The sequence below is a fragment of the Cydia strobilella genome, chromosome 27 (assembly GCF_947568885.1).
Source record: "Cydia strobilella chromosome 27, ilCydStro3.1, whole genome shotgun sequence".
Taxonomy (NCBI): Eukaryota; Metazoa; Arthropoda; class Insecta; order Lepidoptera; family Tortricidae; genus Cydia; species Cydia strobilella.
The window spans coordinates 1,549,377-1,574,552 of NC_086067.1; the positions used below are offsets into that span (position 1 = coordinate 1,549,377).

At 38.6% G+C, this 25,176-nt stretch overlaps 1 protein-coding gene across 1 annotated transcript; it reads left to right on the forward strand.

Annotated features, from left to right (window-relative positions):
* Window positions 1–996: 996 nt before the first annotated feature.
* LOC134753663 (putative fatty acyl-CoA reductase CG5065) lies at window positions 997–24,425 on the forward strand. The gene is made up of 14 exons (XM_063689605.1): window positions 997–1,132; window positions 4,635–4,705; window positions 6,588–6,738; window positions 7,159–7,275; window positions 7,988–8,142; window positions 8,650–8,740; window positions 9,914–10,066; window positions 11,383–11,482; window positions 18,485–18,544; window positions 20,146–20,278; window positions 21,037–21,144; window positions 22,128–22,259; window positions 23,315–23,572; window positions 24,347–24,425. The coding sequence occupies exons 2-14, from the start codon at window positions 4,671–4,673 to the stop codon at window positions 24,423–24,425; spliced, it is 1,572 nt and encodes a 523-aa protein (XP_063545675.1). The 5' UTR covers window positions 997–1,132; window positions 4,635–4,670.
* Window positions 24,426–25,176: the final 751 nt, after the last annotated feature.

Here is a 25,176-nt window from a genome sequence, read left to right on the forward strand (position 1 = left end):
TTATATTACCGAGCAATTTTTGAGAAAAACGAACCCCCTAAATCTTTTAATACCTATTAAAAATTATGTAAAACTAATTCAATATTATAATTTAGAAAAAAATGCTTTTGTTTGAGCCCTCATGACATACCTATATATATAGCCTTTTGAATAACCTAACACCCATTATACAACCAATAAAGAGTCCAGGAAATATAATTATTTCTATTGGCAATGACAAAAGTTTAACGATGACATTAATGTAAATACTGGGACTGGGACAGTGACGAGAACTCGGCAGTCTACTTCAGTAGGTAGGAATTTCAGTACTAATAACAAAAAAAATACGTTTTCCTTAAAACTAACAAGTATTTCTTCAACTACCATTTACTCATACTCATACTCATATATTTATTGCATCCATGGTAGGTACACAGGTGTTACATAATAGTTGGTCTCACATGGGCCCTGGTATGGCACGGCGTATACTTTAATCTAGAGATTGTATGTGTGTACAATGATTACTAATATCTTAATTCATTAAAATTAAATATTCATGCTTAAAAAATTATTACAGTTTATGTCAAATATCAATAAATTATGTTAATAAAACTTAAATTAAAAACAAAAATTAAAATAAAACGTTAAAAATTAAAACATCCAAAATTTAAATTTAAAAATTAGACCAAGTTTGGGAACAAATTAAATTATTTTATTAAATATTTTGATTTGTGTTGTTTTAAGTAGTCACACTACTATATATAAATTAAAAACTGTAATAGATGTCAAAGACGCCTAGTCTTGCTAAGATGGCATATAGTCGAGAAATTCGGACGGGCACCGCCGTGGCGGGGTGGCCTAGGGGTTCATGGCGTTAGCCGCGATAGCTAAAGACGCCGGTTCGAATCCGGCCTTCACCACTGGAGGGCTTCGTCACTTTTTCTTTAATATATGACATCTATTACAGTTTTTAAAAATTAGATTAAAAATTTAAAGTTAAAAATTGAGAGTTTAGACGCGGCGTTTTCCCGCGAACCCCCACGTCGTGAGGTAAACGCGCTATTACGTGACCCGCAGTGAAAGCCCGGCCGCCGCGACCAGCGCACGCGATGACCAACTAGACAGCAACTGTAACTGCTTCCCTTTATTCTTGGTGAGTTACTTTTTTTTATAAGAAGTCCCTTTAATATGGAAAATGAATATGTCTATTTTTTTTGTTAGGTAGAGATCACTTTTTAGCGATAGAGCGCCTGTGATTAGCAAATAATATTTTCTTTACATATTTTTTTATTATTAAAATAAAAATATGATTTACTTAACTAAATATCTAAAACTAAATATAAATTCATGTAGATTAGTCTAGCATAATGAAATTTCATATTATGAGAATAAATACCTAATCTAATCTAATCTAATCTAATCTTAACTTAACCGATTTAAGGAAACTATAGGTCTATTTACTGCTGCTTAATTTACTGTTTCATGTTAATAAATGACTATGTGTTTCTTAATAAATAAATAAAAAATAAACATTATACACAGGCAGTTATATTGTAAAAGAATGATAAAAAAGAGTTATTTATAAAACTAAACCTCACTAAATTAAACTAAAATATTAAATACAATTTAGATCCTTTGCTATGGAGCCGAGGATTCTGTATTTTAATTAAACTATTAAATTAACAAAAATAATTATGACTGCTAATGCACTTAATATTACATCAGAATATAATGTCCAATGTAAAAAAATAAAAAATAAAGCCTTACAGTAAAAATTAAACTACAGTTAACTAAACTAAAACTACTATAAAACTAAAAATCTAAAATGGGCCCCCATGGCATGCTGGCAGCATTTCCTCGCTGGATCGCTATGCTCAAGCGTTGGGCGAGGAAGCTGCCAGCTCTCTTATCCCCGGTTTCATCCACCAGCCGTTTCGCCAATAATATTTATTAACGTGGTAATCACTAAGGGCCAACCCGTTATACCTACTTGCGTATTACATGCTATTCACCCTCCCACCGCAAAAATAAATAAAATAAAATAAATAAATATTATAGGGACATTCTTACACAAATTGGCTAAGTCCCACGGTAAGCTCAAGAAGGCTTGTATTGGATATACCATATATTATATTTGATTATATTTAATTTTAAAATAAATCAGTGAATCCTTGTTAGTTGTCCGACCAAAGTTTCGGTGAAGTTTCGGCAGCTTTCCGCGTAAATAATTAAAATTCATATTTCGGCCGGAGGTTTGCTTTCAGCAAAAAAACTGCAAACCCTTCAGTCACGCCAAAACTTACAAGATTGTCTTTTGGTTGTGTACTAAAGAAGTTTCATTTTCTGCAAAAAAAATCCTTGTATCACTACATAGTACATAGACGACCGGTCTGGCCTAGTGGGTAGTTACCCTGCCTGTGAAGCCGATGGTCCTGGGTTCGAATCCCGGTAAAGGGCATTTATTTGTGTGATGAGCACAGATATTTGTTCCCGAGTCATGGGTGTTTTCTTGTATTTAAGTATTTATATATTATATATATCGTTGTCTGAGTACCCATAACACAAGCCTCCTTGGGCTTACCGTGGGACTTGGTCAATCTGTGTAAGAATGTCCTATAATATTAAAAAAAAAAAAAAAATTAAAAAAATAGTATAAAACAAAGTCGTTTTCCGCTCTGTATGTATGTCTGTCCCTATGTATGCTTTAAAACTAGGCAACGGATTTTGATGCGTTTTTTTTAATAGATAGAGTGATTCATGCGGAAGGTATAATATGTAAAATTTGTGAAGGTTTTGTGTAAATTAGTTGAACTATCCGTGCGAAGACGGGGCGGGTCGCTAGTAATATATTGTATGTATGTATGTATAAACTCTTTATTGTACAAAGACATAGAACACAAATATGGCACAGAAATAGGCAGTACAAAGGCGAACTTATCCCTTTAAGGATATATATAAAAGGGATAGGGAAAGGGATTTTTTATATTAAAAGGGATTTCAAAATTTGGCATTAACTCATCATGCCTTTTTTTTATTTTTTTATTTAGGAAACAATCAGTCACATACAGATAAGTTTAACCCTTAAATGCATAATGATGTATATATGCATCGTATATTTGATGGTCCGTGGCTCAATATGCAGCTATCCAAAATCACATTTATTACTTTTATACAGCATGACACATCTATTTCAATTTATTAAAAAGTTATACAAAAAATCATGCATTTAAGGGTTAAACTTGCAGATATACAATAAGACCTAATAGTTCCATTAATTATAACATACTGATATTGATAACAAGTAGAAACTTTTTATAGTCGTAATGGTTCTGGTTAGAAAAAAAAAAATACAAAAGAGAGTCAAAAGTTATATGGTTCGTTCTGACGAACATTACAAAATTAAGGGTTAACCATTATACTTACTTTACTCTTTGGTTAACCCCTTCTTTAACTTTGAGTGCGGCCGTATTACACGAGTGACCCTAATTACTGTGTATGACCTTATAATTTAATGATGGCTCAAGCAAAGATAGATATAACTCCGTAATAGATGGATACAGTCTAAGGAAAAAACGTGCCTCGAAAATTACGAAAATTTGATTCTCGACCAGATGGCGCCACTAGTTTTGGCCTACTCTCGTATAGAGGGCGTTGACGGTTTCATTTGTTATTTATAATTTTATCGCATATCAGTGAAAGAACATGGGTCAAAATCATATAAAAATAATTAATGCAAATAAAAAAATCATTTATTCATATTTAAATACATTTTATCGTATTTTTATAAATCTTCATATTTAGTTTTAAAGTGTGTCGACAGATGGCAGTGAATTTACTGGGGTTAAAATTTACTATGACAGTACCGCTCTAGTATAAGTTACTCTATGGCTCAAGGAAACAATAGAAGGAACGCTAATATCAATAATACGTTTCGTAAACATAGTAACTTCACCGAACTGAACCCCTAGCGTTTGCGTTATTATGTTTATTTTTGTATGGGATTTTGAACAGCGCGCCAAGCGGGACGTTTTGGAAACCCAAAATCCCATGCAAAATGACACCAAAAGCCTACGTCACGTCACGCTATCAAATGAAATTTACACTAGGGGTGACGTAAGAGCCGGCTGATGTTACCTAACCCAATGTTTCGATGTTCGTATAAGTTCACGCACCACTAACTCATTGGCAAAGAAATGATGCGTACAGTTACAAACGTGGTGCGAACGTATGTAGTACAAAGTATTTCATTGTTAATGAGGTCGATATGAAAATGACTGTTAAGTATTTGACTCACGGTTATTTTCTTCGCTTGGGGTGAAAAGCTTTGGTGATATGTTGTCTCAAATAAAGAAATTTAATTCGGCAGCAAAGTAGGTATATATGTTTAACTCTCGGGGCTCGAAAACCTCTCAACGTCCAAGATTCCAATACTTCGAAGCACTCGTTACGCTCGTGTCGCTCGTGGGTCAATTTTGAAATCTTACGCTTGTTCGGGTCACAAAAAGCTTTATAATCAAGCTTTTCAATCTCGTACCTCACTTAGGCAACTCAGCAAGCATCGTTGCCTAAACACGGTACTCGACTGAAAAGCTCTTTATTATATCACGATTGTATAAAATACTATTTTATAATACTTTTTATTATCTTTGTTGCAGAGTTAATTAAGAGGAAGCTAAATATCATCCCCTGCGATGGCCGCTGTCGCAGATATCAAGATGGACGACACGTGAGTTATTTCGTCACGCTATTTGGAACATTATTGTGGAAGTTTTGCTCAAATTGACACACAAGATACCAAAGGTTACACATTCGATCTTCAAATTTTGGTGCCCCTTCTGAAGGGCCCTCCACACTCATGCGGGAGTCACGGCGCTAAGTCGCGAACGTAAGTGTGGCGTCGATTTCGCAGATTATTAACGCCTTCGCGCTTAGTTCCCCGTTTTTTGTCTGTTTATTAGCCCGCGTTAAAGGAGGCGCGAAGCGCGAACTCCCAAGACTTCACATTACACACTATTTTGACTCATATGTGGCAAGATAAATAATAATTATATTATATAAAGTATGACTCACGTTAGACCGGGCCGTGACCGGGCCGGAGCTTCCGGCGCTTCGTTTTCTATGGAAAGCATCACGTGATCACCTGTCATGTCATAGAAAAGTAAGCGCCGGAAGCTCCGGCCCGGTCACGGCCCGGTCTAACGTGAGTCATCCTTTAAGCGGCTATATTTTACGGTTTTACACCAAAACAAAATGGAAAAATAGCCAAATCACTTATGATGCCACAGATAACTAGCAGTTAAACTAGAAGTCGCGCCGCGATTCACGCACATAGTCTGGAGGGGCCTTTAGAAATGGCACCCAATTTATTTTGCTTAAGCACCTGCTACACGACTTTTTTTTTGAATCGAAAAATTTATAAAAACTGGTGCCCCGACGAGAAAATATGAAAATCCACATACTATGTCAAGTGGGATATCAATATCACTTTGTAGGGATTGAAAAATCAGCTTCGGGTTTTTTAACTCCCGAAGCATAAAGAGGGTTTTTTTACGTCATAGCGAGTTTCCTTGCGACGGTTCTGAGGTATGTTTGATAGAAATCGATCCAGCAGTTTGAAGATTATCAGCTCTTTTAAAAATTGATGTAAGGCATTTTTGCCATGGTTTTTAAAATTTTTAATGTAATAGTTATTTTTAATATATTTTCTATCTATACGGTTTTTACTCACTATTATTTTTAGTCGCTTTTGGCGACATGTTTCGGATTCTTTGGGAATCCATCCTCCGGCACGAGTGTCCGCGGCGGTTGTACGTCGTGCACACCGTACTGATAAATATTTTGTAATATGTCTCACGATAGTTTAAGTGCGAATATTTTCTATCTATTTACAAACATAACTTCAATATTTGCTAGGACCTCTTAGGTATAAAGAAACGATCTAATGCTAGGCTAATGATCTCTAGTTTATTTTATTTTTCAATACTTGTTTTAAAATCTGTGTCAACCCGCTTATTAAAATTAAAATTAAAATTAAAATTCATTTAATTCGAGTATCTGATGTGACTCATAAGTACATTATACAAACATTAAACAAAAACACAAGCATTAAACAAAACACAAACATTAAACAAACAAACTACAAAAATTACATAAAGGTAGGTAACTGTGGTAAACACATTGACACCCTTCATCTATTTCTCAATGTGTTTACCACAGTGCCGCCGGGCGTATGAAGTCCGCAGCAAAATGTGATATACGGACAAAACTTGTCCGCAATCATTTCTAGGACGCTGTTGGAGCTGGCGCGGACGCGTCGCACCAGGGACGCGGCTCGCAGGCGCATAGTAGCTTTAAAACACGCCACATGCGCCTCCGCAAACATCCCTGACGCGCTGCAATATCGCGGCAGCCCCATCAGCGCCCTAAACGCGTTATTATATTGTACTTGTAGGGCCTTATACGACTTCAAGGTGAACTTTCGCCACAGACTGCAGGTGTAAAATGTCGTGCAAAAAGCTCTGAACAATGTCACTTTACTTTCCTTTGAGCACCGAGCAAATCTGCGTGCAATCATATTAGCTCTGATTATAACAGTTATAACATTGCAGCAAGAGCGAAACTAACGGCAACGATGTGCACACACCCAACCTGAACGTTCAAGAGTTGCCAGAACTGCGCGCTGGTGAGGCTGAAGGCATAGCCGACTACTATGACGGCGCTGTGCTACTGGTTACTGGTGGTACGGGCTTTCTTGGCAAGGTAAGACTTTCACCTTAAGTTACATAGGTACCGAAATAAATGTCATAAACCCATATATCCAGTGTCCAAGGCTGGAATCAAACCAGCGTCCTCCTCTTACGCGACAGATGCCTGAACCGCTAGGCCAATAAAATTAGTCACGGGTCACGGTGGCATGGATCGAAATTTCCAAGTATAGTTATGAGTTATGACAATTTCCTGAGGGCTTGTGGCGCCCCCTGGCCATCCCTAAGGTAGAACACCTCGACCTCCTAGCCGAATCAACTCAGGGGATTTTCGTTTAAAAGCTTTTTCACTTTTCACTTAAAAGTGTACCAGTTACTTTTTTTTTCGAAAATCCATCAACTTTTGGGTTATTTCTAAAAACTTCTTTCTCCCACTTTGTTAGAGTAGACATTGATTATTTGTTTCGTGATTTAGGCGCTCCTGGAGAAACTCCTGCGCTCCTGCCCCGGAATCAATACCATCTATCTGTTACTGCGACCCAAGAGAGGACTCACGGTCGAGCAGCGGTACAAGGAACTCCTCAAGAATCAGGTATTTAAAACATGCATCCATTAAAAAATGTTTATTTCAGACCATCAGATACATATTTAGCTTAGAATACATTTAAATGTGGAAAAATTACAGCCTTGGGTGAGACTTGAACTCACGGCCTGTCAACTACCAGCGAATCTACCGTAGCGACATCTACCGTAAGAGCGTTAATCTTCTTCAACAACATAGTTCGCAGAGGCTTTTTTCTTGTTAAAAACAATAATAATTTATGAACATATATGGATACTTCAACCTTCACTATTGCTACACGCTATGGTTATAGCCGATAAAAGTTTTGTAGCGAAAAGCGTCAACAAATGGAGATCCCGCCTAACGGGTCGCTGGCATTGAATATGTTAAATTACCAAACTAACTCCTAACAGACTTCTTAAAGTGAAGTAGTACCAAACGTCAAATTTCTAGGAAAACATCGTGGCAGTGCCACACTTTGCAATTGCAATTGCTTATCCAATGATAAATAAAGGATAACTCACGCTAGACCGGGCAGGGGCCGGGCCGGAGCTTCCGGCGCTTCGTTTTCTATGGAAAGCATCACGTGATCACCAATCAGCCGTCATAGAAAATGACGCGGACGGCTCGGCACCGGCCCGGCCCGGTGTAATGTGAGTCATCCTTAAACCGTACCAGAAATGTATAATTGACTCTAAAATCCCCGATATCATAAAAAAAAGAAACAAATTCTTCTATTCAGGCCTTCGACCGCATCCGTACCCGCTGGCCGGAGCGGCTGAGCAAGCTCTCTCCGATCGCTGGCGATGTCTCCGCTCCAGGACTCGGGGTTGGCCTTGAGCAGAAGGCACTGTTAGCTGAAGTCACAGTGTTGTTCCATTCTGCGGCGACTGTCAGGTCAGTAACATGTGACAACAGTGACCATAGTATGATATCTATTATCAGTTGTCGATCGAGAGCCACTATCAGGGGCCCGTTTCTCAAAAGCTTGTAACTTGTAATACAAGCGGATGTCACTTTTTGACAGCTTTTGTTAGAAAGGGACATCCACTCGTATTACAAGTCACAAGCTTTTGAGAAACGGGCCCTAGGTCAGTTGCTACATAATGTCTCCGATCACTGGAGATGTCTCCACTCCAGAACTTGGGATGGGGCTTAAGTAGAAGGTTCTGCTTGCTGAGGTTACAGTGATGTCACTTCTGCGGGTACTGTCAGATTCTAACCATCATGTTCGCAAATCAGTAGTGCCGCATGGCTATGCTATAATATCCTGGTTTCGAACTCTAATACAGTATAAAGTTAGTTGACAACGTCAGGGAAGATACGTTTGGAACATAAAATCATGAGTGGTTGAGTTTAAGCCCTGTCCATGACGGTTTCCATGTTAAAAAATTGTGTGTGCAGGTTCACGGAGCCGCTACATGCAGCGACGGCACTGAACGTTCAAGGCACTGCATCGCTGCTCACGCTGGCTCAAGACATGCCCAAGCTCAAGGTAGGTCCTATAAGAATATTATGATGCCTAGGTTTGAGTTCCAAGTTCAAACTTCTTACTTATTTGAGCTTCTGTTGTTAGATAGATAGATAGATAAAACGTTTATTTGGATGCCGTAAAACACACAATTTTAGTGTAAAGTATATGTAGGTACATTGCAGTCAGAACAAAACTAAAACTAAATTAAATTAACAAAAAATTTTTTACTTAAACACGAAAAATTAGTTTTTAGTGGTTAGCTGTACGCTGTGTGCATTGCAGCAACAACAAAAAGGTTCCGACTCAGCTATACGCTCTACTCTATTGAGCGAAGCACTGATATTCTGCCGGAACCCAGATCACGTTACAGTTAGGTAAATATGACGGTGATAAGTATATGGTACTGTAAAAAGTGTGTAGTTGAGTGGTGTTAGAAAGTTCTGAAATAAAATACATAATAAAACAGAAAATAAGCATAAACATAGAAATAAAAATAGAAGTGGCCATAAAATAAGAGTGAGAAAGCGCGAAAGGTTCGGTACAAGATCTCATAGCAATACCGATTAGATCCTGAAATCAGCAACCAAAATGCCGTATGGTATCCCTGTTTTTTGTTTCTCAAGCAGTATCTTTTTAAACTGGTGTTTAAAAGTTTGCTTATTTTTGAGCCGTCTTACAGGTGGAGGGATATCATTCCAGCATTTGGTCGCGAGATATCGGAAACAACCGGTAAATGCAATCGTTCTATGAGGGTACATTTCTAAGAGACAACGCCGAGTTGACCTAGTGTCATGACGGTTGTGAAATTTTGAAATGTTAATCTTGGAAAAGAGATATTCCGGAGATTTATTGTTTAAGACGCCAAAGAGGAGACATGCAAGATGTAGGTGTCGCCGAGAAGACAGTGTTACTTTTGTCCAGGGACCGGACAACCCTTTCCGCGATAAAAGCCTTTCAATGGGCGTCCCTGAACACGGCTAACACATTGAAAGACTTTCCCATTTGAACTGCAAGCCCATTCATACCCCTTTGACTACCCCTTAACGAAAAGCTTAGCCAAAAATAAGGCTAGCCCCTTAATAAGGGTTACCCTTATCATTAAGCTCTTTTTATAAAGCTTTTCCTTTAGTAATGTCGTAGTTCAGCTTTGCGTGAAAGAGACAGGATTAGTATAATAATATTGTTTATGTGCAGGCGCTGGTGCACGTATCAACAGCCTACAGCAATGCACCGCAGCCGAGCATCGATGAGCGCGTTTATCCTCCACCATACGATCCTGATTCCATAGTGAGGTGTGCCAAAATGCTGCCTCAGCACACTGTGAACGTACTGGCACAGACACTACAGGTATACCATCAGTCGTTTATCTTATCTTCCTCGTTATGACCCTGATTCTATAGTGAGGTGTGCCAACGCTACCTCAGCACACTGTGAACGTACTGTCACAGACACTACAGGTATACCATCAGTCGTTTATCTTATCTTCCTCGTTATGACCCTGATTCCATAGTGAAGTGTGCCAACGCTACCTCAGCACACTGTGAACGTACTGTCACAGACACTACAGGTATACCATCAGTCGTTTATCTTATCTTCCTCGTTATGACCCTGATTCCATAGTGAAGTGTGCCAAAATTCTACCTCAGCACACTGTGAACGTACTGGCACAGACACTACAGGTATACCATCAGTCGTTTATCTTATCTTCCTCGTTACGACCCTGATTCCATAGTGAAGTGTGCCAAAATGCTACCTCAGCACACTGTGAACGTACTGGCACAGACACTACAGGTACTACCAGTAATTCCCCTTCCTGAACTGTCACTTTATGACCCTAACTCCATATAGTGAGATGTGCTAAAATGCTGCGGCAACACACTGTCAAAGAACTGGCGCAGACACTACAGGTATTGCATATATTTATATACATTCACTATCCAAAGAAGTCCCAATCTTAATCTAACCATTGCGGCTTTCTGAATGTATCTTCAGACTACTACACAGCTTAGTTGGCGCAATGAGGTTTTTTTTTTCAAAACGGTGGTGCAACCTTTCCTTAGGAAAGGGCGTAGAGCCAGAAAATTAGAAGGAAACAAAAAATGGAACGCGTGGAACTTGCGACGCAAGATACGGCAATTACGCGGGTTTACTATTATCCTTTTATCTTGATTACTAAGAAAATACACTTCTATTTAAAATTTTACTCGTCAGGTCCCTTGGCTATAATCACTAGCCATTTTATACTAAAACATACTTCAAAAAGGCTAAAATAAAATAATTATCCGTTTTATATGCGCAACTGATATGTTTGAAGTCGGTGCCAAGCCGTAAGTTTGACGTTTGTCGATGTACGGTTGTCATCTTGTCTAAGCCGATAGCATCACGTGATCATCAATCACTCGTTATAGAAAACTAACTGTCGAAAGCCTCGATCCGGACCCGGACTATTTATTTATTATTTAATCGTATAGCATTATATTGTACAGATACAGAGAAATCATAAATCAAACTCCAGAGAATTAATCCACTTGATAGCTTCGTCGTTCAGTTTTCTCCATGAAAAGAAAGGGCCTCCAGTATATCGACTATTAGTATGAGGTGTGAGGTGTGCGTCATCCTTTAGTCAGTTTTCAAGTATTTTATTAAGATTTCTTATCCGACAGGGTGAACATCCTAACACGTATACACTGACGAAGGCGCTGGCTGAGTCCATCGTTCACAGTCATCAGGAGTTACCCGTTTGCATCGTGCGACCTTCCATCGGTAAGTATAATAGCTAATTATGTATAAGCTAATATTGCTAATAGGTACTCAAGCTAAGATTGAGAAATTCCACATTTCACAAATTCGTGACCTCACGATAACAAACATTAAAAATAAATCTTACAACCAAATTGATAACCTCCTTTTGATTTTTGAAGTCGGTTAAAAATAAATTACCACCCACATTTTACTGCGTAAACGGTTTGTGGGTGACCCATAAAGTTTTTAGAGTAGGTCGCCTCATTTAAGAATTGAATAAATAACTAAGTATATAAAGCTTTGCCTAGGGTTTGCAAAATGCTATAGGTACAATCAGCATCAAAAGTAGCAGATAATAAAAAATATGGGTATAAAATATCTAATATTCTGTAATAACTAAGCTAAAGCTAAGCTAACTAAATCACAAAAAGTAAATAGACATGGAACAATTGAACTGTGGCAGATACGAGCCGAGCCGCGGTAGACCCGTTCGTATAAACGAACGGGTCTACCGCGTGTTAATTTCACCTGTGGTATATCATCTGTGGTCCGTGACCACAGCTGGTGCTACTCAGCTGAAACGTCGGAATTTAACGAAGATAAAAACAATTCGTCGTAAGGACGCGAAGGTACGCCATTTTGCTTATATGACTTTTCCGTCCGAAGGCACGGAACCCTCCTTTATGCGTGGCCCGACATGCACTTGACCTACTTAAGTGTATCATGTCTGCGAAGGAACACGTGGTTTAATAAATGATAAGTTTATCTTGTCGATCGATATGTCCACTGATTATTTTATGAATGTCGCGGGAAAGCACAACTGTTGTCTTACCTTCGATTAGGGTGGTTATAACTCGCGACGCAAAAAGAGGGGTGTTAAGGATGACTCACGTTAGACCGGGCCGTGTCCGGGCCGGAGCTTCCGGCGCTTACTTTTCTATGACATGACAGGTGATCACGTGATGCTTTCCATAGAAAACGAAGCGCCGGAAGCTCCGGCCCGGACACGGCCCGGTCTAAAGTGAGTCATCCTTTATGCGTTTGACGTAAATGTCCGTCTATGGCATCGTAGCTCTCAAACCGATGGCCGGATTTCGATGCGTTTTTTAACGTGGAAGTTTATTTGCGGTGGTTAGCTATGTTTGATAAAAATGAGTCCAGCAGTTTGAAGAGTTATGTAGGGGTCATGGGCGTTTTCTATGTATTTACGTATTTATATATACTAAATATAGTTGTCTGAGTACCCATAGCACAAGCCTCCTTGGGCTTACCGTGGGACTTAGTCAATCTGTATAAGAATGTCCTATTTTAATATTTATTTATTTATATAAACAAAAAATTGTCTTCCAATTCAATATTCAATTCAATTCAATATTTTTATTTTGAATAAAAAATCCATATTATTGTTAGTACAAGGCACAACTCACTCACTTGGGGTTTCACTTTAGTGTTTGATCCTTTCGCATTTTCTCAAAGGTTAGCTGAAAGAGATCCCTTTTATTTATTTTTATTTCTATATACATTTAGGCGGGTAATAAGCCCACTGATATGCCAACACTTATGAGTAAAAATATGCACAAAATAAAAAAGAAGTAATAGAATTATCAAAACGTTTTTTACCTACTTTAACCACGAATTTATTTAAATACAAATACAAATGTTTATTTCATAGAATATGGTACAAAGATGGTCAAATTACAATAAGTGCGGCATATTCTGCCTCTATCGGCGTAGAAATATGTATTACTTACAACTAAGTTGCTAAACGTAATAAATATAAGAGCCTCGGTAGAGAGTATCATTTCGTTCCATTTGGAGTTGAAACTCTAGGTCCATGGGGTCCCAGCGCGCATAAGTTGTTTGCAGAAATCGCGAAGCGTCTGGTTGACGTAACTGGTGACCGAAGAGCTGGCGGCTTTCTCGCACAACGTATCAGCATTGCGATACAGCGGGGAAATGCCGCCAGCATCCTTGGTACAATGCCTCAAGGGCCTATTTTAGATTTAAGCTAGTTATTAATTTCGTTTACGTAGTACCACTGTATATATCTTGTATGTAAATAAATTTCTCAACAGTTGCTATACCTACTTGATTATTACTAACATGCATATATTTTAATATTTACATATCGAGTTTTTACAAACCTATAATTACCTACAATACATTAAAGTTATATTACAACAATAACCAAGAATGCATGGACAAACAGTCACTTATCAAATATAAAGTGCTTCTTATTGCGTTTACATAACTACTAAACTTTTGATGAAAAATACTATATATAATATTATGGTTGGAACAAGCTCTTATGATAAAGCGATTCTTTGAATAATTATATAATCCTACTAGATTTTATAGCGAAAGTGTTTTTGGAGCAAGTACGTAATAATAGATCCCAAACGACGACGTATGTTTTAAGGATAATTTCGCTTTTTAACCGACTTCAATTTCATAGAAGGAGGTTCTGTATTCGGTTGTGGCTATTTTTTTTTACATCTATCTATCGCCTATACATAATTTATTCATTTATTTTTATCTTGTTTCGCCTTTGCACATAATATATTCATTTATTTTTATCTAATTTTGTCTGCTTAATGTAAACCTGTTTATGTACATACAAATTCAACATCACCCCACCACCCTCTTTATGCCCTCTTTAAACCATCCACTTAGTAGCCGCTCTACATACATCAATAAATCTAAATCGCTCTCCGTTTTTACGTGTTTCGCTTTCCTGCGTGCGCGCAACTTGTAATGTTCCACCGACTGGTGATCGGGCACACGCAGTTCCGATCGTTACGTCGGGTTACTGGATTACTAGAACTGTGTTTACAAAACTAGTTCTGGTTTACCAGTTCATGTAGGTACCAAGGTTCATGTAGGTGTGGTAAGGCCATTCCATCGGTTTGCCGCTGTCTTTGTCACATTTCGCAAGAAAGAACGGGAAAGAACATACGCGCCAAGTGTCAATTTTGATCGAATTTTGTCGGTTTATATTTATATTAAAAACGTTACCTTACAATATCGAAATTCTAAAGCTATGAAATTACTATTTATGTTAAGATTGTTTTTTTATTATTTTTTGTTTATAGTATTACATAATAAATACCCGAGTAAAGTAGGATTAAAAGTCCGAGTTAGAGGTGACTTTGGGAATTAATTGTATCGAGCGAAGTGTCATAATTCGTGTATCAGACGCTATGTTGTTAAAGATAATATAGTCAGGAACTACATATATTTTTTCCACGTCTACGAATATCAACGCCTCTTAGAAAAACATGATCATATAAGGAGATTTTTCGCCTTAACGGACCAAGGGTCAGTTGCACCAACCATATTTTAGCGGGCATCAACGCCACTCAAGAGCTCGCCTCGACATTAAGGGTTTCCGGCAAGCTCGGTTCTCCATACAAACGTAGTTCCGCTCTCATTTTAAAACGACTAGCTAGTTTGCTCTGAAACTTTGTACTTACAATAGGATAAGGTATATCTATATCTGAAATTAGTTTATGTTATGTAGATACCATAGTTAAAAAAATACAGCGAATTTACGTTTTTCATACAAAACGTGTATTTGCTCTATTTCGTTTGTTTTATAAACTAGAGCTATATAAACTAATTTCAGACCTAGATACACATGTCATTATATGTGCAAAGTTTCATTACAATCCAAAACGTAGTTTTAAAATCACATGACATGAATGACAATTCTTTTACTAGTCACGGACTTTTAATTGTGGACCCTTTTAGGGTTCACTTTACATTGGACACATCATACCGTTAGTATTTACAACTAAACTAGCTTGACCCTAGATGGGTCTACACATAAAGTCTGTGACCGTACCGAAACAAATAAAAAAGGGGCTAGATAGGTACACACGAACACACGTGTTTACGAGGATGTCTAAAATTCAACGATTTTAAGCTCAACCAGAACTCCTAGTATAAATGGGGCGTTTTCTATGAAAAGGGACCTTATTGTCGATGGCGCTTACGCCGCACAGCGTCGCGCGGCATTGTATTTATATCGGAGCATTGTTAATAATGGCGTAAGCGCCATCGACAATAAGGTCGTTTTTTATAGAAAATACCACAAATATCATTCGATAGCGTGACGTGCGTTCGCGTTTGCGGTATATCTATTTTTGTATGGGATCTTGAACAGCGCGCAATCCCATACAAAATGACACTTGACGCACTTGTACGTGAATGAAATTTGCACTAGGGGATCTGGTTGAGCTTAAAATCGTCGAATTTTAAACACCGTCGTAAACACGTGTGTTCTTGTGTACCTAATATCTATCCCCTTTTTAGGGTTCCGTACCCAAAGGGTAAAAACGGGACCCTATTACTAAGACTCCGCTGTCCGTCTGTCTGTCACCAAGCTGTATCTCATCAACCGTGATAGCTAGACAGTTGGAATTTTCACAGATGATGTATTTCTGTTGCCGCTATAACAACAAATACTAAAACGTACGGAACCCTCGGTAGGCGAGTCCGACTCGCACTTGCCCGTTTTTTTTCTAATAGCTCTCTAATAGCCAGTTTTAGCCTGTAATAAACACCTACCCCTCATTGTAAATAATTAATGTCACAGAAGGTATTATTGATTGCGCCCAAAAGTAGTTACATTAAACAACATTCAAATTCGGGTTCGAACTAAACTTTAAAGTTATATAGGTTAGGTTATTTTTAGGGTTCCGTACCCAAAGGGTAAAAACGGGACCCTATTACTAAGACTCCTCTGTCCGTCTGTCTGTGTCCGTCCGTCTGTCCGTCTGTCACCAGGCTGTATCTCATGAACCGTAATAGCTAGACAGTTGAAATTTTCACAGATGACGTATCTGTTGCCGCTATAACAACAAAATTTGTTGTTATAAATACTAAAAAGTACGGAACACTCGGTGGGAGAGTGCGACTCGCACTTGTCCGGTTTTTTAATATGTTCTTGAGGCCTTTCGCTTATCTATTTCATCGATTCGCATTTAAAAAAATTGTGACATTTTTTTCACAAGCGCCAAGCGCGATTAATTTTTTTTCACAAGCGCCAAGTGCGATTAATTTTTTTCACAAGCGCCAAGCGCGATTAATTTTTTTATCGAATTTATCGATTACTTTTTTTTGTTACAACATGCATGATGTGCAGAGTTAGCTTGGTCAGACTCTAACAATGACAATGAATGATACAAAACGAAAGTACTTCGCGGAAATAGTTGCAACAATATTGCATTTAATGTGTATATTAATTAGAGAATGCCTCGTCTGTTATTCAGAGTATTTTAATTAGTATATTTACATCTCATTACGCAATAGTTATTTGTGCAACATATTGACTTTATTTTGAGTCCCGAGAAAGCGAAAGATTCTATAATTGAATCACGAGCGAAGCGAGCGATTCTAAGTTAGAATCTTGAGCGTAGCGAGGGACTCAAAAATACGAGATGTAAAATAACTGCTCTCGTGTTGCACATATAATTTTTCATCTCAGCAGTGAGAACATATTAAAGATTAATGTATTTCGAATTACACACAATAATGCAGAGAAAAAAAACGAATTTGTAATTGAAGTATGAAGTGGCAGTTCATGGCCTTCACTAAATTAAAAAGCTACTTTGTTTCACTCCCTGGAGTGAGGAAAATCGCACTTTAGTCACTCCCTGAAGTGAGGTAAGCCGCACTTTCCTCACTGACGAAAGAAGAGTGACGAATGTAGGCTTGTTCGAGCTGCTGAGGTGAAAAAGAATATTTTAGAGGGTTGAATTAAAATTGACACTTTTATTATACATATTACTGTTTCGGTTTGTTTTTCTAAAATTTATAATGGTAAAAGACCATTTCACTGCAAAATTTGCTATATAGTTTAGAAGCTATTTAAGTACTCCAGTGTGACTCACTCATATTCTTTACATTATTTTATTTTATTGTGAACGATAATTTAAAAGCGTCCACATACCTATACAATCTCATACATTTAGTTCCTCTGCTTTATCTTCGTGATAAATTGTATTTGCTGCCGTGGATGCCCACGGTTAAATAAAATTCCCCAATCTGTAAATAGTTATTTGTTATACAAGGGTGCAAAGTTGTATTTTACCCGCGAGTGTAGAATTGAAACACGAGCAAGCGAAAGGATTCTATAGGTGAACCACGAGCGAAGCGAGTGGTTCTAAAATAGAATCCTGAGCGTAGCGAGTGGTTCAACACACGAGAAGTAAAATACATTTGCGCCCGTGTGTAACACAAAACTTTTCACCTCACTATAGCGAGGAAAGTGCGACATCCACAGGCGTTAGATCATCTTCATCACTGGAATCACTCATTACTTTACGATATTATAACAGAAAACTCTGGAAGTTATGTATTTTTACGCGAGTCGGTGAGAAAAGGTTTTAAGTAAAAAAATTGTTGTCAACGATGCGTTTTGAAATTGCATCGACTCAACTTGTGCGTTCAGAATTATATTTAACATCATTATAAAAAAACAAACGTTTCTTATGGAATTTTATGGTTTATGACTTAAAATCATTAAATAAAGCTAAATTTGGTATTTTTTATTAGATTCTCAAACCATTTATTTAATGATAATTAATATCGAACGAACCATTATCATGAGCGTTTTACGTTTTGTTATTTGTCAAGCTACTTAAACAAGCTCCATCCAAGGTCAAACAACTTTCCCCACTAGTGGATAAAACGCGTTTTCCCCCGCTTGTATTGAAGGATAAACGACAACTTTCCGAGCTAGTGAGGGCAAAATATCTTTACAGTACATATATGGTGCAACTTTTTCGCACTAGTGCGTAAAGAGCACTTTTCGTGCATATGTCGAAAGTTTAAAGGGCCATTTATGTACTGTAAAACGTTGTACGATACACGTGTGAAAAGGTAATTCGCAACTCGTGTCGATTTAAAACTTTAATTTATCGCCACTCGTTTCGAATTTCCTCTTTTCCGCACTTGTATCGTAAATAACTATTGTTATAATGTGCTAATGTGCTAATGTTAGACTTATTATGTTTCTAGTGACGGCAGCGCTGCAGGAGCCTTTCCCGGGCTGGATAGACAATATCTACGGCGTCACTGGTAAGTTAAATCCATCCTTCCTCATGATTATAAATTTAAAAAAATAACCTAACCTAAGTTTAGTTCGAACCCGAATTTGAATGTTGTTTAACTATAGGTACTTTTGGGCGCAATCAATAATACCTTCTGTGACATTAATTATTTACAATGAGGGGTAGGTGTTTATTACAGGCTAAAACTGGCTATTAGAGCTATTAGAAAAAAGACGGCCAAGTGCGAGTCGGAAACGCGCACCGAGGGTTCCGTACTTTTTAGTATTTGTTGTTATAGCGGCAACAGAAATAAATCATCTGTGAAAATTTCAACTGTCTAGCTATCACGGTTCATGAGATACAGCCTGGTGACAGACAGACAGACGGACAGCGGAGTCTTAGTAATAGGGTCCCGTTTTTACCCTTTGGGTACGGAACCCTAAAAATCATTATTATTTATAATATAAATTATCTCAGATGATTTTTCGGGCTTGGGGCCTTAATTTGTTAAACAAAAGGTATTGTTTCCTTTATGCAGTGGTTACGCTGCTTCAGTAACGGGAACAAGCCCGTTTAAAAAGCAAATTTACCATTCTATTTATATGGTTCAAATTCATAAAACAGTCCATTCGGAGATAACACGTTTTGTTATCTCCAAAAAAAACCCACCCTGATTGTTCTCTGAATGAGCTGTCACATAGATGTGAACCTTAATGCTATCACGATAGTTGCTTTACAGTACATATGGTGCTACTTTCTCGCACTAGTGCGTAAAGAGCACTTTTCGTGCATATGTCGAAAGTTTAAAGGGCCATATGTACTGTAAAACGTTGTACGATACACGTGCGAATAGGTAATTCGCAACTCGTGTCGATTTTAAACATTCCCTGCGGTCGTGTTTTAATTTATCGCCACTCGTTTCGAATTTCCTCTTTTCCGCACTTGTATCGTAAATAACTATTTTAAACGAAATGGCTGCTTTGGCACGTGCTGAAGTCCGTTAATCTGTGAAGATGACATGTCCATTGTCCAACTATGCCGAAATATCATAGTAACTCGCAAAAACAAAATGTTTTTTTTAACTACCGGCAATACAACATAATGTTCTTTTTAACACAATATCATATTGTTATAGAAATGAATAAATGAAATGAAATCAAAATGAAATATTTTGAGACAGTTCGTAAACCTTTAAGGCATAAGGCCACCGATGGACAGAGTTAAGTGTTGCTGTTTGTATTATAGTACCGTAGAATGGGGTGAGTAGGAGCAAAACTGACATTCAAACCTCGATAACATTTTATTTTTACATATGCAAACTGAATGGTGTATATAATAAGTGTTCCGGACGTTTGTATTTTAGTTTTTATTTTATTTTGGGTAGTTCCATTTCATAACTTTGACGATAAACAGGAAAAACCACCTCACCCCGTAGTCCCTCGTAATTGGGGTCAGATGGGTTTTCATACAAAGGTGATTTTGGAAGATTGTTGGATCGTTTTTTTTTATTATGAGTATTACTATAGCTCCACTTTAAATTGGAATACATTATTTATATAGCAGTAGCTATAAAAACCCATCTCACCCCCCACCCCAATTTACGGTACTAAACAAAATATGTTTTTGCAGGAATCGTAATGGAAATCTCCCGCGGCACGTACCGATCTGGCTTCTGCCGGGAGCGATACGTGGTTGATCTTGTGCCGGTTGACCTGGTGGTCAACGCCTGCATATTGGCTGCCTGGAGACAGGGCACCAACAAGTCAGTATACGTATACTTACTATACTTATATTATAAATCCCTCGCGGTACGTACCGATCTGGGTTCTGCCGGGAGCGATACGTGGTTGATCTTGTGCCGGTTGACCTGGTGGTCAACGCCTGCATATTGGCTGCCTGGAGACAGGGCACCAACAAGTCAGTATACGTATACTTACTATACTTATATTATAAATCTTCTGCGGCACATACCGATCTGGGTTCTGCCGGGAGCGATACGTGGTTGATCTGGTGCCGGTTGAACTGGTGGTCAACGCCTGCATATTGGCTGCCTGGAGACAGGGCACCAACAAGTCAGTATACGTATACTTACTATACTTATATTATAAATCCCTCGCGGTACGTACCGATCTGGGTTCTGCCGGGAGCGATACGTGGTTGATCTTGTGCCGGTTGACCTGGTGGTCAACGCCTGCATATTGGCTGCCTGGAGACAGGGCACGAACAAGTTAGTATACGTATACTTCTTAATAACAAAATTTCTATAAGATAGTGGACGCTTTTTTTTTAAACGGGGAAGATTGCTCGACATGTTTCGCTCCATAACGAGAAGCTTCAACGGAAGCACGCGTTGGTGAAGCGACGCAGTCTGCGGGCTGCAGCTCTCCGCGACCATCGGGTTCCATTCGTTCCTTTTGTTCCTTAGAGAGGCGCACAGATGTCTTTGTTTATTACGAAATTTGTGAAGTGAAAACATCACTTTAATGCCTATTTACCTTAATATTCTATTTTATGTTCCAGGGCGGGACGCTGTCCAGTATACAACGTGACGTCAGGCTCCGTCAGCCCGCTGCAGTGGGGCGCATTCACCCGGCTCTGTGTCAAATGGGCGAGAGAGAACCCCACCAAGTAAGAAACCATGAAGGGATATGTCTTGTCAAGTGACAATTGATGACATAAAACACCAAACGAAACTTAAATAATGTATAGAAATAATCAACGTCTCTTTTCGAGGCAAGTGTTCTCCAAACACATCTTTGGCTTTATCAGTGGGGCACTTTCACCCGGCTCTGTGTTAAATAGACGAGAGAATTCGACAAGTAAGCTACCTTGAAGGGCGTCTAGCAAACTGCACCAATGCTATGGTGCAGTATGAATCTGAATGTCATAACTGATATTGCCCTATGAACAGTCACGCTCCGTGATTCTTGAACCATTTAGGATTCTAGCTAAATTGGACATTCATTAGCGCAAGCTTTGAACAACCAATTTAGTTAGGAGGAGGTTTAGTTAGAATGTCAAAACAATCGCGGACCAACCACAAAATTGCGAAAAAAAAATTTACCTTCCCATAGAAAATGGACTAGCCAAAATGTATGAAACACCCAAAAAAAATTTCGCGATTTCGGGGTTGGTCCCATAGTAAAAGTTGCTCAGTATAATCCTAAAATCTCCCTGGCAACGGGAATGCACATATTTTTTGGCCACCCTGTATAATATAAATATAATATATTTTAATGCATTTATTTCAGACATGGTACATATTAATTAAAACTTATAACTACGGTTGACTTAAAAATAAACTTAAATAACTATCTTAGGTACTAAAAATAAATGCAGAAGGACCAGTGCCTTATCAGGCCTTATAATCAGTGCCTTATAATGAGATTGTCACCTTTTTTTTGCAGATATGTGATGTGGTACCCCGATTTATTTTTGCAGATATGTGATGTGGTACCCCAATTTATTTTTGCAGATATGTGATGTGGTACCCCAATTTATTTTTGCAGATATGTGATGTGGTACCCCAATTTATTTTTGCTGATATGTGATGTGGTACCCCAATTTATTTTTGCAGATATGTGATGTGGTACCCCAATTTCTTTTTGCAGATATGTGATGTGGTACCCCAATTTCTCATTCACGGAGTCCCGTTTTCTGAATACCTTCTGGGAAGTGACCTGTCACCTGCTGCCTGCGTTCCTCTACGATGTGTTATTGCGCGCGCAGGGACGGAAGGCTATGTAAGTGACATAGATAGTTAAATAGAAAGAATAGGTACTCTTTATTGGCACACTTCAGTAAAAAGAACTTTTTGATTTGGTGCCATCGTCTCGTTTCTATCACCGCACCTCCAGCCAAAGAAGCAAAGCTCATCCTCACTTCTTAGATACATGGTACACCAAGAATAAGCTAGCATCTCGCTCGTTTCTTCCCAGAACGTGCAGAATGTGGAATGAGTTGCCTCCTGAGGTATTTCCTTTGCGCTACGACATGGGATTCTTCAAGAAGCGGTTATTTAGGGTTCTCAAGGGTCGGCAATGCTTAAGTGGCTCCTGTGAAAAACAATCAAATCCAAATGAACGTTGTAAATATCAGCCAGAAAACTTTGCCACTCTTGTACTTTTTACAGTTACAGTTTATGTACATAAACTGCAACTTATTATCATTACACCTTATAAAACAAAGTCCCCGCCGCATCTGTCTATATGTATGTATGTATGTTAGCGATAAAATAAAAAAACCGGCCAAGTGCAAGTCGGACTCGCGCACCGAGGGTTCCGTACTTTTTAGTGTTTGTTGTTATAGCGGCAACAGAAATACATCATCTGTGAAAATTTCTACTGTCTAGCTATCACGGTTCATGAGATACAGCCTGGTGACAGACAGACAGACGGACAGACGGACAGCGGAGTCTTAGTAATAGGGTCCCGTTATTTACCCTTTGGGTACGGAAGCCTTAAAACTAATAAACGGATTTCGTAACGGGTTTCGGAACGGATGCGGTTTTCATCTATCAATAGTGATTCTTGAGGAAGGTTTAGGTGTGGTTAAGTTGAAGTATAAAAAGAGTTTTTACGACCTGGGGCCCGTTTCTCAAAAGCTTGTAACTTATAGCTTGTATAACTTATAACTTTACTATTAAAGCTTGTATAACTTATAACTTGTAATACAAGTGAAAGTCTCTTTCTAACAAAAGCTGTCAATGTCCCCGCTTGTATTACAAGTTACAAGCTTTTGAGAAACGGACCCCTGGTGTAGTGAAAATGAATAAAATCGGGTCACTTTTACTTTCCAGAATGATGAAGCTAGCCCGCCGCTTCCAAATGGCCGCAGCCACTGGCGAGTACTTCGCTAACCACGAATGGCAGTTCGGCATCGAACAACTAACCGCTTTGCATCGCGACGCTAGCGCCGCGGCGGACGGAGACAACTTTCCTCACTGGCCTGAGATAGACTGGGACCAGTATATCGCCACTTATATGATGGGGATTAGAAAGTTTATATTGAAGGATAGTGCTGATTCACTCGCACACGCCAGGACCAAGCTAAACAGGTGAGATAGATATATCATTTCAGTTCGTAATAGAACACCTACCTAACCGCATTACATCGCGACGCTAGCGCCGCGGCGGACGGAGACAACTTTCCTCACTGGCCTGAGATAGACTGGGACCAGTATATCGCCACTTATATGATGGGGATTAGAAAGTTTATATTGAAGGATAGTGCTGATTCACTCGCACACGCCAGGACCAAGCTAAACAGGTGAGATAGATATATCATTTCAGTTCGTAATAGAACAACTACCTAACCGCTTTATATCTCGACGCTAGCGCCGCGGCGGACGGAGACAACTTTCCTCAATGGCCTGAGATAGACTGGGACCAATATATAGCAACCTATATGATGGGGATTAGAAAGGTTATATTTAAGGATAGTGCTGATTCGCTCGCATACGCCAGGACCAAGCTTAACAGGTGAGACAGATATAGAGTCGGACCAAGCTACGTCTACACAGACTTTGCAATGATAGTGTGAAAGTGTTACCATAAATCTCCATTTCTATGAAAATCTAAATTGGTTCAGCGATTAATAATGGTAACAAAGTGATACGTAGTGATACATAATGACTTAATAATGACGTAATTGTGGCGTCATAATGACGTCGCTGACATCATAATGACGTATAAATGCTGTTAGGGAAGCGTAAAAGAAATAACATCTTCGTCTTTTAACCAGAACACAAGCCTCTAAAGCTCGGATTAGGCCAATTTGTAGGAGATTTTCATATTAAGTTTAAATTTATTATACCTATGTATTGTTTCAGGCTGTACTGGGTTTACAAGATACTACAAGCAGCTACCGGATATTACTTCTTCAGGTCTCTGGCGGGGCGATTGCGGTAGAACTCTATGCGGTAGTATTCTATACTCTAATGTAAATAACCCAGTGCTCGGCACAAAAATATAGGTGGATCAACAATTTCTTGTTGTTATTGTTGTTGTTGTTGTATGTCAGCTAGGGGAAATAGTAACACAGTTTGAACTGCTGTTCCATGTTCTACTAACAAGCTTAGTACAGGGTGGCCAACTTGGAGGTATACAACTTTTTTTTGCCGCCATTTTGTTGCATGAAAATTACAGTATGTAGACGGCAAATTTGTTATGGAGCGTTATACGATGGAACAACGTGTTTTCATTATTAAAACGTTTTACTCAACCCAATCATGTATTGCGGAAACTAGGAAAATTGCGGAAAATTCGAGAAACGATAACATTGATTTGCCCCCAATATCGCCTGATTTAACAGCTCCTGACTTTTTCTGTGGGGCTATCTAAACCCTAACAGCATTTATACGTCATAATGACGTCAGTCACGTCATTATGACGCTATGATTACGTCATTATGACGTCGCTGACGTCACTTTGCTACCTGGGAAGGGACGTGTCTATGCTAACAGGCCTATGAACCTTCAGCAATTAAAACAAAATATTCGACACACAGTCACAGATAATGCAGGAAATGTGTGAAAATGTGATGAAAAACACAATGAAAAGGGTTGACACCTGCCACGCTGCTAGAGGTGGACATTTGTTTGACATTATTTTCCATGTTTAACTGCCGGCCCTAAATACTATATTTAACAAGGAATACTTA